Here is a 13,302-nt window from a genome sequence, read left to right as displayed (position 1 = left end):
ATTAAGTGTTTTTGAATTGTTCTGGTTTAAAACACATATACGTAAAATATCAACATAAGATACAAGTCGTTTTAATAAAAATAAATGTACAAATGAACACGAAGTTTGTTTCTTAATTTACACAATCAGTTAACGCGAAAAGTAAACGCGCGTTTACTATCAAGTGCACGTAAAAATACACTTGTGAAATCAGTAGTAAACGCCCGTTTACTTTTAAGTGCACGTAAAAATAAATTTGTGAAATCTGAAGTAAACGCCCGTTTACTACTGACTAAACGGACACAGAGTAAACGCCCGTTTACTCGGGTAGACATTAGAAATTTCCATTTTGACCGCGTTAACGTAATTATAGTAAACGCGCGTTTACTAGTAAACGCGAAAATTGAAGTTAACTAACGAAATATGTGCACGCGGCGTTAACTTGCGTTTACTTTATGTAATGCTTGGTCTGCACCCAACTGTACGTATGTACATCCGTACGTCCCAAGATTGGTTTCCGTTCTCTAACTTTAGTTTGCCTCAACCAAATGTTATGATACTTATACACAGTGCTTATTACCACAAAACACAGATCAAATTTGAAATTTATTGGCGTCACTTTAACCGTTCTAGAGTTATGCCCCTTTACAAATGGAAAAATTGCTGAGGTTTTCGTTTCCCTTCTCTAACTTAAGTTTGGCTCAACCAAATATTATGAAACTTTTACCGTTCTTCAGCTATGTCTTTTTATAACTTTATATGATATGCAAGCGGGGGCATCATCTGTGTTCCATGGACACATTCCATTTTTTTTCTTTATTTATTATTCATTTTAATAGGTCCCTTAGCATGCCTGTTTTTCAGCTCCTACCAGGCCACCATATTCAAATTCAAAATCCTCCTATGAGACTATTTGATATTCTGAAGAGGGGGAAGGGGTGGGGGATGGCAGGAGGAATTAGTGCGAATTTATTATTCATTTTAATAGGTCCCTAAGCATGCATATTTTTTCAGCTCTTACCAGGCCACCATATTCATATTCAATATCCTCCTGTCCCCTGTAACAGTACAACATAAGAACAAACTGTAAAAATCAGTTGCAATAGGATTAACTGAAAAGATACGAGACACAAAAAAGAACTTACATTTAGACAATAGACTCAAAGCACCGAAATAAGAGTATTTGCAGTTACTGAAAGTTTGTTCAAAGCCAGTTACAACTAACAAATAAATCATGCTCTCCCAGACTAAAGTATCAATCAGTACACAACCAACGGATTTAGTTATAAACAGTCTGAGAAACTCCATGACCTTGTATACTTATACTTTTATACATATACATATCAAGTTCTTGAAAATTTGTGGTCCCAAGGTTTTGACCCTCGAATGTTTGCAATAGAAATTATAGTTGGGACCAGCAGATTTTCTTCAATGCCAACCAGTAAACGATTTTGATAACTCTGCAATATCTTTTATATACAAAAATAATCCAGTTTGGTTACTTTAAAAAAAATTGATAGACAAGATCATGAAGATGTTCCTTTCGATCATATACCTCACAAATTCTTGTAAACTTTAAGATTATTCCTGAAAATCAAATGGTCGGAGCTTTAAGTCGGATTTGTTTAGCAAAATTGAGTTAGGAAAGCATAAATGTCACGAACACAGCGATTTCTTCCAACAAATTTTCTTTTTTTTTTACACTTGTATAATTACATCAACACCAAACATACATTTTTGTGTAGTTCACTATTACAGTTATGCCTACCGAATGACCTGAGATATCTTAATTTTCTAATAAATCATTGTAAACTTTTTGTCATCCAAAAAAAAAAATTCTGATATATTCGACGGCAAATTAGTATCTTGTTTTATTGCTTCTTCTACAGAATATCTTCAGAAGAGGTCTAGATTCATTTTTTTGGACTCTTCACAAGAAGACATTCTGGAGATGTACAGAAGAGATCAATAATACACGCCCCAGTTGTTATATCTTGTACCACTTAAATGTTCATGGCCGAATGGTTCAGTATGGTTACTTGCTCAACAGGCTATTTTTGAATAGTCATATCTTAAAATCACATGCCGACTTAAATGTCTAATCAATCAATATTTGGTAAACCCGTCAACAATGGCAACTACATATTAAACAAATCGCGTGGTTTTTTTTTTCAAATTGAAAAGGGGAATGTCCAGATAATCAGGGCATTTATAAATCAACGTAAAGACAGTTCAGGTATTTCACATCCCATCTTGTACGGTAATATTCTATACAAAGCAAAAAATCGCCATTTACCTCAAAAGCTAACCAATCATTTAAACAGACTTATTCAGAAGGGATATACTTACGATAATGTTGTCAGGTTATTAAAGTTGGCATTTTTTAATCAATATTATTTCACTCATAGGGTCATTGCATTGGAAATAAACACATTTATCCTCAAACTGTTTGTGGACATAATACGGGTTATCACAGTCTGTATAGTATCCGGCTGGGATCGTGCTTTTTCGAGTAATTTGATCGTGTTTTTTTTTCGAGTGAATATGATCAAAATGTAAACAAACAGACTTCGTTTCTGGAACTTACACAAAAATGGTAGAACATTAGATAAGTGATCAATGAAGGTAAATTTGTATTTGTTGAAAAAGGATATTATCAACCCTACAATCGATTTCCTTTAAATTAAATTTTAATGTGCGTATTGCTGTTTGTTTGTTTATTCGAAATTAGCTAGAAGTAAAGGAAGAGGGTTGAGATCTCATATCATCTCAAAATATGTTTAACCCAACCGCATGTTTGCGCCTGTGCCAAGTCAGGAACCTCTGGCATTTGTTTGTCTTATATGTTTTTTTTTTCTTTCAAATTTTGGTATATTTACATGTTCGGAGATTAGTGTGACGTCTGTTTTCGCTGAACTAGTATTCATTATTGTTTAGGGGTCAGCTGAAGCCCGCCTCCGGGTGCGGGATTTTCTCGCTGTGTTGAAGACCCATTGGTGGCAGTGGGCTGTTTTCTGCTGTTTGGTCTTGTTGTTGTCTCTTTGATGCATTCCCCGTTTCAATTCTCAATGTTATTTACTTACAAGCGTCATTTTCCAAGGTAAAACTGTGCCAAAGTTTTCTAAGATAGAACCTTCAGAATCTGTTCTCGGATAGAATTTGACGAAATTGCTCGATGTTAGAATTTTCATAACCTGTTCTAGGATAAAATAGCCTTTCAAGAATAGAACTGTTCAATTGTTTCAAGGTAGAACAGCAAAACTGTTTAAAACTTTGATCAAAGGTGACAGGACAACTGATCTATAGACTGTCATTGCTCAGTTCCCTCTGACAAAGAAAACTTTCAAAAACCTGCTCTGGCGAAAAATTTGCAGAACATGTTCTAAGGAAGAACGTTTTAAATTACGTTTATTAAAGAAGAATTCTGTTTAACATGAATGTGTTAACAAACATATTTGCTTTCATCTGCATATAATGAATCAGGTAAAATATTTGAAATCAATAATGACCCTTGCATTTTCTCTCTGTGAAATATTTGATACCTGAGATTTTTTTATTTAAAATACTATGGCATGTTAAAAAGTTGTTAAGTAAAAGTATTTGTATATAATTTGATGTAATAAGTCTTCCGAATGTCAGCACATAGACACAACTTTTTTATGTGACCGTGACGTCATCAACGTTTTTTCATAATTTACTACTAGAAAATGGAATTTAGAATTAAATTATAAGGAATGACTGTGATATTTTTTTTCAGTCTATTCAGAATAACCTCACAAGTGTGGTGACCACTTTAACATAACACGCTATGCGATATATTCAGTGTGTACCACATTTTTTATGCTATTTCTTCATAGACAGAAAACATATTACAGTATTTCCTTAAATGCATATACTAGTACAAAATGTATATGCGACTGTCATACAAGTGAGAGGTTTAGCTAGCCATAAAACCAGGTTTAAGCCACTATTTTCTACATAATAATTGCCTGGGAATATGACAGTTGTTATCCATTCGTTTGATGTGTTTGAGCTTTTGATTTTGCCATTTGTTTATGGACTTTCCGTTTTGAATTTTCCTCGGAGCTTGGTATTATTGTTATTTTACTTTATACTAGTGTTTTAGCAGTAGAGGAAATGTGTTTGTTACATTTCAGTTAGTAGTACCTAAATACTATCCATCTTTTAATACACTTTTGAATTACACAATGACAATATCATTTCAAATGGCAGTGTTATAATACCTGAGTTCACCTGATTGATAATTATGCCATTATACAGCCTTATATCATGAAATAATTGTGTTTGCCTAGTATTATGTAAATATTGTATATGTTAGTAGACATTGGCGGAAACTGTCATACGCTTACAGGTAGATTTTAAATCGTGGGACTTTGTGCAAAAATAAACTATGGTTCCAACCAAATGCTAACTTCTGTGATGTTTTTCTGTACTGGGACAACGGGATTTTAAAGAAATATATAGTGATATGCACATATTAATTATTCAACATTGTGATATCAGGCTGAATATGTTGTAAATGTACAGAGTATGATAGAATGAAACAACCTGGACCCGTATCCTTAGTACATGTGAACGCGTAAGTTAAGGAAAATCCGCCCTTTTTACCTTAGTGGTATGCATACAAATCTTTAACTAAGTATCTCCTTAGTAAAATCTTAGTTGTTCTAAGTCACGCCAACAAAACTTAGTGGTATCCATAAAACCTCTTATTCAAAATAACCCTCAAGATTATACTTAAGTCTAAGTTACCTTAAATTTACAAAAATAGTTAAAAATCAGTCGAAAGTATGCGTTTTTTTGCAGAACATTAATAGATTGACTACCATTAAATTGATAAATAATTATATCAGTAATATATTGTTTGTTTATTGCTAAATATTAACGACCATTGTAATTTTGCTTAAAATCACGTATAATTAAGAAATCAAGAGATAGCATAGGGTAGTTATATAACTTCAATCTACACTTATTTCTCAATCTCGTTATTGTGTATACCGAAAAATACTCAGCTTTATACGCATGTAATTCATGCTATTATTTTTCTTTTGATTACTCTGTTCGTGCATGTTTTCTCAAACAACTTTGAACGTTATATTGTTAAAATACACCGATTGGTATCAATTGTAACCGTTAGTAAAAACAGTATGAAGTGTGGTGATTTTGTGTCTCAAGTAAGATCGTTTACCTTAGTTACAATTCAGTAGAAGCCTTATTTTATGTATTTGTATATACTTTAATAAAACATGAATAAATGAGATATGTGGCGGGTAAACCTTGGGTCAGGTCAAATGTGAAGGGCTGTTTCAAATGAAACTCTAATACGAGTAATGAGGCACTTTGAAAGAGCACCCCTCCTTCCAGAATGGTACGGCTACCATTGTGGTATATAAGCAGGAGCGAATCCTTGCGATTGGTCATTCGTCTGAAGTCTTCGAAGACGATGGCCATGCTTCGTACGGTACGTGATTATTAGAGATAGGATATTTGAGATCGTTGTCACTTATATAAGATACTTTTACCTCAAATGTAATAAAGTACAGGTTTGTGCCTGTTAGTATTCTCTAATATGGAATTGCATTCATGATCGTAATGCAACAAAGGACAAGGTTGGTGTCTGTTCTTTATGACTTGTACAACCTGTAGTTTCTCAAGTATAAATTTCCCGTATAATACAAGCTGTAGCTTGTAGGGCACAAACATGTGCCATTAGGACAAGTCGTAGCTTGGAAGGTACTAAATTGTACCATTACGACAAGTGTGTCCCTGACCAAGGACAAGTTGGTGGTGTGTGTACAAATTTGTATCATGTGTATATATTTTAAAATGGAATGATTTATGTATAGATAAATTTAATTGTTGAAGCCAGATCAGTTGTACATATTTTAGTTCATTGATGTCAATTGATAAATAAAGTTTACTTGTTCAATATTATGTAAATATAAAACATTTTGGATGCAGTAACAAACTGGTAACGAACCTATTCTAAAATAGAAATAGACACGCTTACCCTGTGTGCACATTAAAGAATCAAGGAAAAGATGAGGATCTTGAGGCATGCAAAATCCTGGTTTCTGGTGGGGGGAGGAGGGAGGCATCAGTTTAAGTTTCAATTATTTAGTTTTATTCTTAAGATACAGTAAGGATTCTACTTCGTCAAAATTATCTTCCCATTACGCCAGTGTAGGGATGACGCGCTGCCAATTTAGCTGTTGTAAACCGATAAATTTATCCACATAGCCCCATAACAATTCTTATATGCCAGTTGTATTTTAAACTACAAATGTATTTACTATCTTTTGAGTATCATTTAATGTACTTTTCTGTTTTTAGGCAACTGAAAACTATTGTCTGATTGGTTGTCAGGTTGAATTTTCGAAAGTTCAAAAACATTTAAAAATGTTCTAATTAGATATTTCATGGAAGAGCAGACCAAATATTTTAGGAGGATGAAGGCTAATAACCCAAGATAACACACCAAAAAATGTAGTTTTGTTTTTTTAAGATATGCATTTTCAAGATCCACTTGTAAAGTCTGTCGTCAAGTACTTTTAGTAAAAATTTGTTATTCAAACACTTGTAATCTGTTGTTATGACTCATTAGAAAGGTATTTCACTTGACCCATATATTTCATTTTTTAGTGCTGTGAATTTTTGATAATATTAAATCAACCTGCAGCCCAAATATATAAAAAAATTGAGTCTGAAGCGAGATGTGTATCAAATGGTTTTGCTTTATACGTTTTCAATATTCAACTCAAACACGCTCGAACATAAAAAGGTGGACTCGAAATTCTCTTATCGATGAATAAATAAAAGCAACAGTAGTATACCGCTGTTCAAAAGTCATAAATCGATTGAGAGAAAACAAATCGGGGTTACTAACTAAAACCGATGGAAACACACCAACTATAAGAGGAAAACAAAGGAACAACAGAAACACTGAAGTGCAACAAACACAAACGCCAAAATACATAGAAACGAACTATTTGATTACAACTGCCATATTCCTGACTTGGTACAGGACATTTAAAAAAAACATTGAAATTATTGCCCATTTTTAGGATTTAAACTGTCGCCGGAGGCAGAGGTGCAAATTAATGCTTTACAAAGTTAATCCATTATCTTTCTGTGACATTATTTATGGCGGAATTTATGCTTTTGCACATACAAAAACACTAGTAATTGCACCTACCGAAAATCAACTGTTTTATAAAAAATTGTGTTTAATTTAAAAGTTTACAAATATCTCGAAGCTCCATACTATAATTTAAGTAAAAACACGTATAAAGATGCAAACAATCCTGAATTATGCACCTTTATTTAACTTTTTAAACCCCATAGACACAGATGTAAACAATTCAAATATACCAATGTGTACCATCTATTTTACCTTCTCTCACAAGAGTTCAATTTCTTTTGTTTAATTTCAACTGGGTATCTGCCTGCTGTAGGGCAAATCTTTCTGGAATTTGTCGCAGTTACTGGGACAAAGTTTTAAGACCTATCCCATGGAATTCGAAATTTATATAATGTATTTATGATACTAAACCGTATTAAATTATTTTGCATTATTCCTTATACATGTATATTCAGTGATATATTGCTGTTAACTAAAATATTGCAAATTTCAATTTTGAATAGAGGGAAGACTTTTACCTAAATAAATTATTGTATTACATTGGTTGCTATGAATTACCGTGATTTCCCAGTGAAATAAAAACCGATAATTTCGCAAGTGAAGTAAACTCGGTTATTTCACTCCTCTGACGTCATATAAAATAGCTGTTGTAAAGACGTTGTCGATTACGTCGCATCAAAACAAATAGTGAATGTGTAGAAAAAGATATAGTTCCTTACATTTTCTACTTCCATTAAAAAGCCCATTGTCAATGTAATAAAAAGAATAACTAATCAAAGAATTCAAATATCGAAAAATATTCAACGAGTGACCGAACAACACATTAATTCACGAATGTTAGGAAAAAGACCCATATATATAAAATATGAAACAATCCAATTGTGAAAATTAACCAGCACGGCCTAATTTCTAACAAAACAATTTACGAAAAATAAATATAACAGTCATGAACCAACGACAATCATTGAACTACAGGCTCCTGACTTGGGACAGAAACATTAAGAATGTGCCGGGGTTATACATGTTTGTGAGCCCTCATACCTCCCTTAACAAAAAATAGTGATGTAACAGCACAACATAAGAACAAACTTAAGAAGAAAAAGACTTAACACATCAGATCGATACAAAGCTGAAAAACAAAAACACAGACCGGACGTGGCAGGGTATTTATACATTCATCATCCCTAACAACGAAAAAATAGGCACAGATCTGAGAGAACTCGCAGTTACTGAGAGCTAGTTTAAACCAAATTACAACTACTAAATTAATCATGTATCTTAGACTAAAATATCAATCAGATATAGGGGGAAGGTTGAGATCTCACAAAACATGTTTAACCCAGCCGCATTTTTGCGCCTGTCCCAAGTCAGGAGCCTCTGGCCTTTGTTAGTCTTGTATGTTTTTTTTTAATTTTAGTTCCTTTATATGTTTTGGAGTTTAGTGGACGTCCGTTTTCACTGAACCAGTACACAATACTATTTAGGGGCCAGCTGAGGACCACCTCCGGGTGCGGGATTTTCTCGCTGCGTTGAAGACCCATTGGTGGAATTCGGCTGTTATCTGCTCTTTGGTCGGATTGTTGTCTCTTTGACATATTTCCCATTTCCATTCTCAATTTTATGTAATTTTATCTGTTATTGGAAAGCTAGGTCGTCCTCCATTGCATATTAACATTATTTGTTCTATTCTTAAATTATTACAAAGAATAAACTGTTTAGAGTACTGTCATTTAGTGTAAAGACTCTTATTCTTATTCATCCAACATCCAATGGATTAAGCGTAAAGACGTCATTAGCAGTCAGAGAAAAACAGGACCTTGTGCAATGCCAAAATATAGGTATCGACTGATTGTAGTACAGTGAAAAATGAATATGTGTATTAAAATAGTATTTAGTATTTTTTGTCATTACATTGTTGAATTGGTAACATTTTAGAATAAGTTTACTTAACGGATTGATAAGTTTACCCGGATCGTATATAAATTTCCAGACTCGATAAATACGATCACTGTAAAATTTAGAATGTGTTATTCTGTTTGAAATAAGTTTTTTATAGGTACAGGCTTACTTGCAAACCAAAACTTTGTATCTACTTAATAATTTGTCAATATAATGGAATTTTATGCGACTGTTATACAAATGAGAGGTTTAGCTAGCTATATAACCAGGTTAAACCCACCATTTTCTACATAAGAAAATGCATGTACCAAGTCAGGAATATGACAGTTGTTATCCATTCGTTTAATGTGTTTGAGCTTTTGATTGCGAACTTTCCGTTTCAAATTGGCCTCGGAATTCGGTATTTTTGTTATTTTACTTTTTAGTAAAGGTTTTAAGTTATTTGTTGTAATGAAATCCCTGACTTAATATCTTATCAGTAATACATAGATTACGCACATTGAAATCCAAAACGTCACTACAGACACGGGCATAGCGAACGACTTGGGATATACAAATACCGTAAGACGGTGCCTAAGGAACATAACCGATCAAAAGAGGAAAATAGTTATCAATGATATATAATTTAAATTATTCGTCATATTTTGTTGAAGGGGAATGTGTCAAAGAGACAACAACCCGACCATAGAGCAGACAACAGCCGAAGGCCACCAATGGGTCTTCAATGCAGCGAGAATAAAACTATCTATCGTTCAAAATTAAAAAAAAAACAACATGTCAAACCGGATATAAGTTCTTTAGTGTGTGTAATTTTTATCTTAAGGATGTTCGGTCCTCTGTATCAAATTAACAAGGTCTTTTAAGACTGTTATAGAGGGATAGAATATGAATAAGGGAGCCTAAAAATTAGAAAAAAAATACAGGTCCGTGTTTTAGTTTTTGAGATAAAATCAATTAAAAATTTGGCGAGAAATAGTTCTCTCTAGACTTTTCATTCATTTAACATTGACACGTTTTTCCTTTCAAAAGTTATGAAAAAATAAACAAGGATTTTATAAAAAAAAATGACTTTTAAAACTTTTTACAATAAAATTATGAAATGAAAAGAAGAGGTCAGTGGGCAAAATTGTTATTAGCAATACATTGATAAAACTAGAGGATTCCGAATATCTGACAAAAAGTAAAAAAAAGAGTAGTGAACTCAATTAATTATGGACGTTTTCTTTCACGATGTCGATAAAACTTTCGAATGAACATGGGTGAGTCTGGACTACTCAAAACATGAGTAGGTATACACCTGATCTGAGACCGAATAATACTATACAGTGCACTTTTGTCTGTGCTCATGTCATCACAAAGTGTATCTGAAAAAATCATTCGTCTATTACAAGGGAGAAAAGGTGTAAGCTATATCAATGAGAAGACATTGTTTGAAAACAACATTAAAATCGTTGGTGCATAATTATGTTACTAAAAATCGGTTTATATAAATGCTTACTTGATATCATTATGTTATTCCCTGTAATCTTGTATAGATATATTGAGAAAATTTTGTAAACACCATATTGTGCTGTTTTAAAATGAAAGGTTTAAGCTAGTCCTATGTTAAGTTGGCATTTGATAAAGCTAGTTGATTATTCGAATATATATACAAACAAATGTCACATACTTACTACGTTTTTCTGGAGAAAATGTGTAATTAGACGAATCTCCATTTGAATTATCGCATTTCCAATTTCCCGCATGATTACTGGATACTGGATAAAATTCAACAGTTATTCCCGTTATACTTGGACTAAACGTAACATTGTTATCTGATGCAGGAGAACAAACACTAGGTAAACATGTTGATCGACTTGTTCCGTCTTTTGATATTACGGCAGAACCCGTAAACGGTGGTGTTATAATAAATGTGAGTGTTAATGTATCACCATGGTATGATTCACCACTTGTTGAATACACTACGGCACCTAAAATAGAATGACAGTTGTAATTATAATAAAAAAAAAATCAAACGGAAACAAATATGTTATTAACCCAAACTGATGGATTTTCATGAATTCCAGTTGAAGCTTGATCACAGCCTAATGCCAAAACTCTGTTCGAAACAGAAAATCCGGCATTTTGGTTTCTTTGGTTAGTATGAGTACGATAGGCTTGGAGTTGTACTGCACATTGTTGTGAGTAAAGGGCCCGGTCCGTTTCCAGTGTAAGCGTCTTTACTTTACATGCATCTTCCGCCAAGGGATTTCACACTGTCAAAATGTCATAATAAAGAACAGGACACAATCGGTAAATTTACAAATCAGACGACTCTATTAGTATCTACAGATCTAAGATCTCGATAACATGTTGCTAGTGAGATGAGACACCGACACATCGTGTCGGTCAACTAATTCCTGATGGTGACCACAAAATATATGTAATGTCGATTTCAGTAATTCATCCTCTTAACCCTGTCGGAATAGTTGTGGTGTAAGAAGCACAACCATGTTAAAAAAGTCCTTCCTTATTTTTTTCAAGAAGATATATGCTCTTTTGAATTTAGACTTGTGTTGCTCTCATGTTATTTTTTAAACACTCCACACTGATGTCACAAAATTGCTGATTTCCAATACAAAAATATATTTATAATAAAAAAAGAACTACTGGACTTATTTTGTTTAGAATACCAATCCATACTGAGTTATATAAAATACTAATTGCAATACATCTTATCAGTGTTAACTCTAAAAAAAAAGAAGAAATATTTTTCTGTTTTTGTGCATGCCGAAATATTCAAATAAACTTTTAATAAATTCATATTGCTTACGTTTTTTCCATTAAAGATCAGGCCTTGTGTACCAAAATTAATGAGTTTCAATAAAGTAAATGTCACTCTTATATATTGTAGACAAGATGTTTAGAAACCTTAGACTGGTATTGCTCACATTTTATATAAGACAATCCATCACGATGTACCAAAAATACTGATTGCGAATACAGTTAATATAAAAAAAAAAGAATTAGAGACAAAAATAGAATTCTTCATTGATTTAAACTAGAGTTTTAGTAACCATAGACTGTGAAATGGCTTACTTGTAAGAATATTGAAATATCACGATAACATTATGGCATACATTATTTCAATTTTTTTTAACATTTCTTACGAATTAAAACAAGTATATTTCTTTGCTTTAGAAAAAAAAAGTCTGTCAATCTTATTCGAATAAGCAAAAATTGCAATTGCTCCCTTTAATGATTTTTCAATTTTACTTTAAAATTGAAATATGAAATAATGTTCCAATTTGAAGTATTTTTCAGTTTGACATTATGAATTTAAAAAAAGACAAATGCTCCATTTGTTTTTCATTTTTCTTGGTAAAATTTGAAATTGAAAAATGCTCCCATCTACATTATTTCTAATTTGTTTATACGTAGAATACATTGGACTTTGTTTCAACATAGGTTTTCAATTTTATATTGTCGACAATATTTTTGAAATTCTCCATTGTTTCTCTTTTTCCTATTTTCGGTTCTTTAGGTTAACAATTTGAGGACTGTTGAAGGATAAATACGCGTGCACAGTGTGTGATATCCAGTAGACTTGTTTTAAATCGCTATTGAAAGGTAATATAAAAATGCAAAAACGTCTCTGAAACATGTTTTCATATTGCTGTCAGAACTTGAAAATGAACAATATAAATTAAACTCAATGAATAAACATCTATATATTTTTCTATTTTACAAAACAAATTCGAAAATTTAAATTCTCAAACAGGAACATTTTCATATTAGTGATAATTTTTGAATCTTAACAAATAAACCATAATGCAACGTTAACATTTTCAATTTTTATCAAAAGATCTAAAATGAAAAAAAAGGCTGTTCTTGTGAGTCGTCTTATTTTAGTTGAAATTGAAACAGATAATGCGAGGTTTATCGAGGCAAATTTCAGTTTGTAAAACCTTGCAATAATGGCGAGGAATAGTTTTGTTACTTTCTTCAATGAAAAATGAAAAAGCCTCATGAATGTTCATTGTGTAAATTTGTTTTTTTCTGTAGAAAACAAATCGATGATTGGAAAATTTCACCTATATTTTTTTCAATTTGTGTATCAATGTTAAGAAATGGAATTGATCAACAACAATAACAATTTTACTTCTTTTCGAAATCTCTAGCTATAAAACAAATTCTGAGAATTTTTCAAACCCCTAGCATTTCATGTATATTAAAGAAAGCTTTTTAGTGTAGGTAAACTTTTGTGTTTCTTTGTGCATCAG

The 13,302-nt window shown here is 32.4% G+C and overlaps 1 protein-coding gene across 1 annotated transcript in view; it reads right to left on the bottom strand.

The window, feature by feature from the left end:
- The window catches only part of LOC127707328 (uncharacterized), a 58,022-nt gene that overhangs the window by 32,646 nt on the left and 12,074 nt on the right, over positions 1-13,302 (bottom strand). The window contains exon 3 of the mRNA XM_052211846.1: positions 10,714-11,010. Within this exon, the coding sequence (XP_052067806.1) occupies positions 10,714-11,010 (297 nt within the window). The remainder of the gene's footprint in view (positions 1-10,713; positions 11,011-13,302) is intronic.

Source organism: Mytilus californianus, unplaced genomic scaffold, assembly GCF_021869535.1.
Source record: "Mytilus californianus isolate M0D057914Y unplaced genomic scaffold, xbMytCali1.0.p SCAF_64, whole genome shotgun sequence".
NCBI classification, from domain to species: Eukaryota; Metazoa; Mollusca; class Bivalvia; order Mytilida; family Mytilidae; genus Mytilus; species Mytilus californianus.
This window is presented reverse-complemented; position numbering and strand designations above follow the sequence as displayed.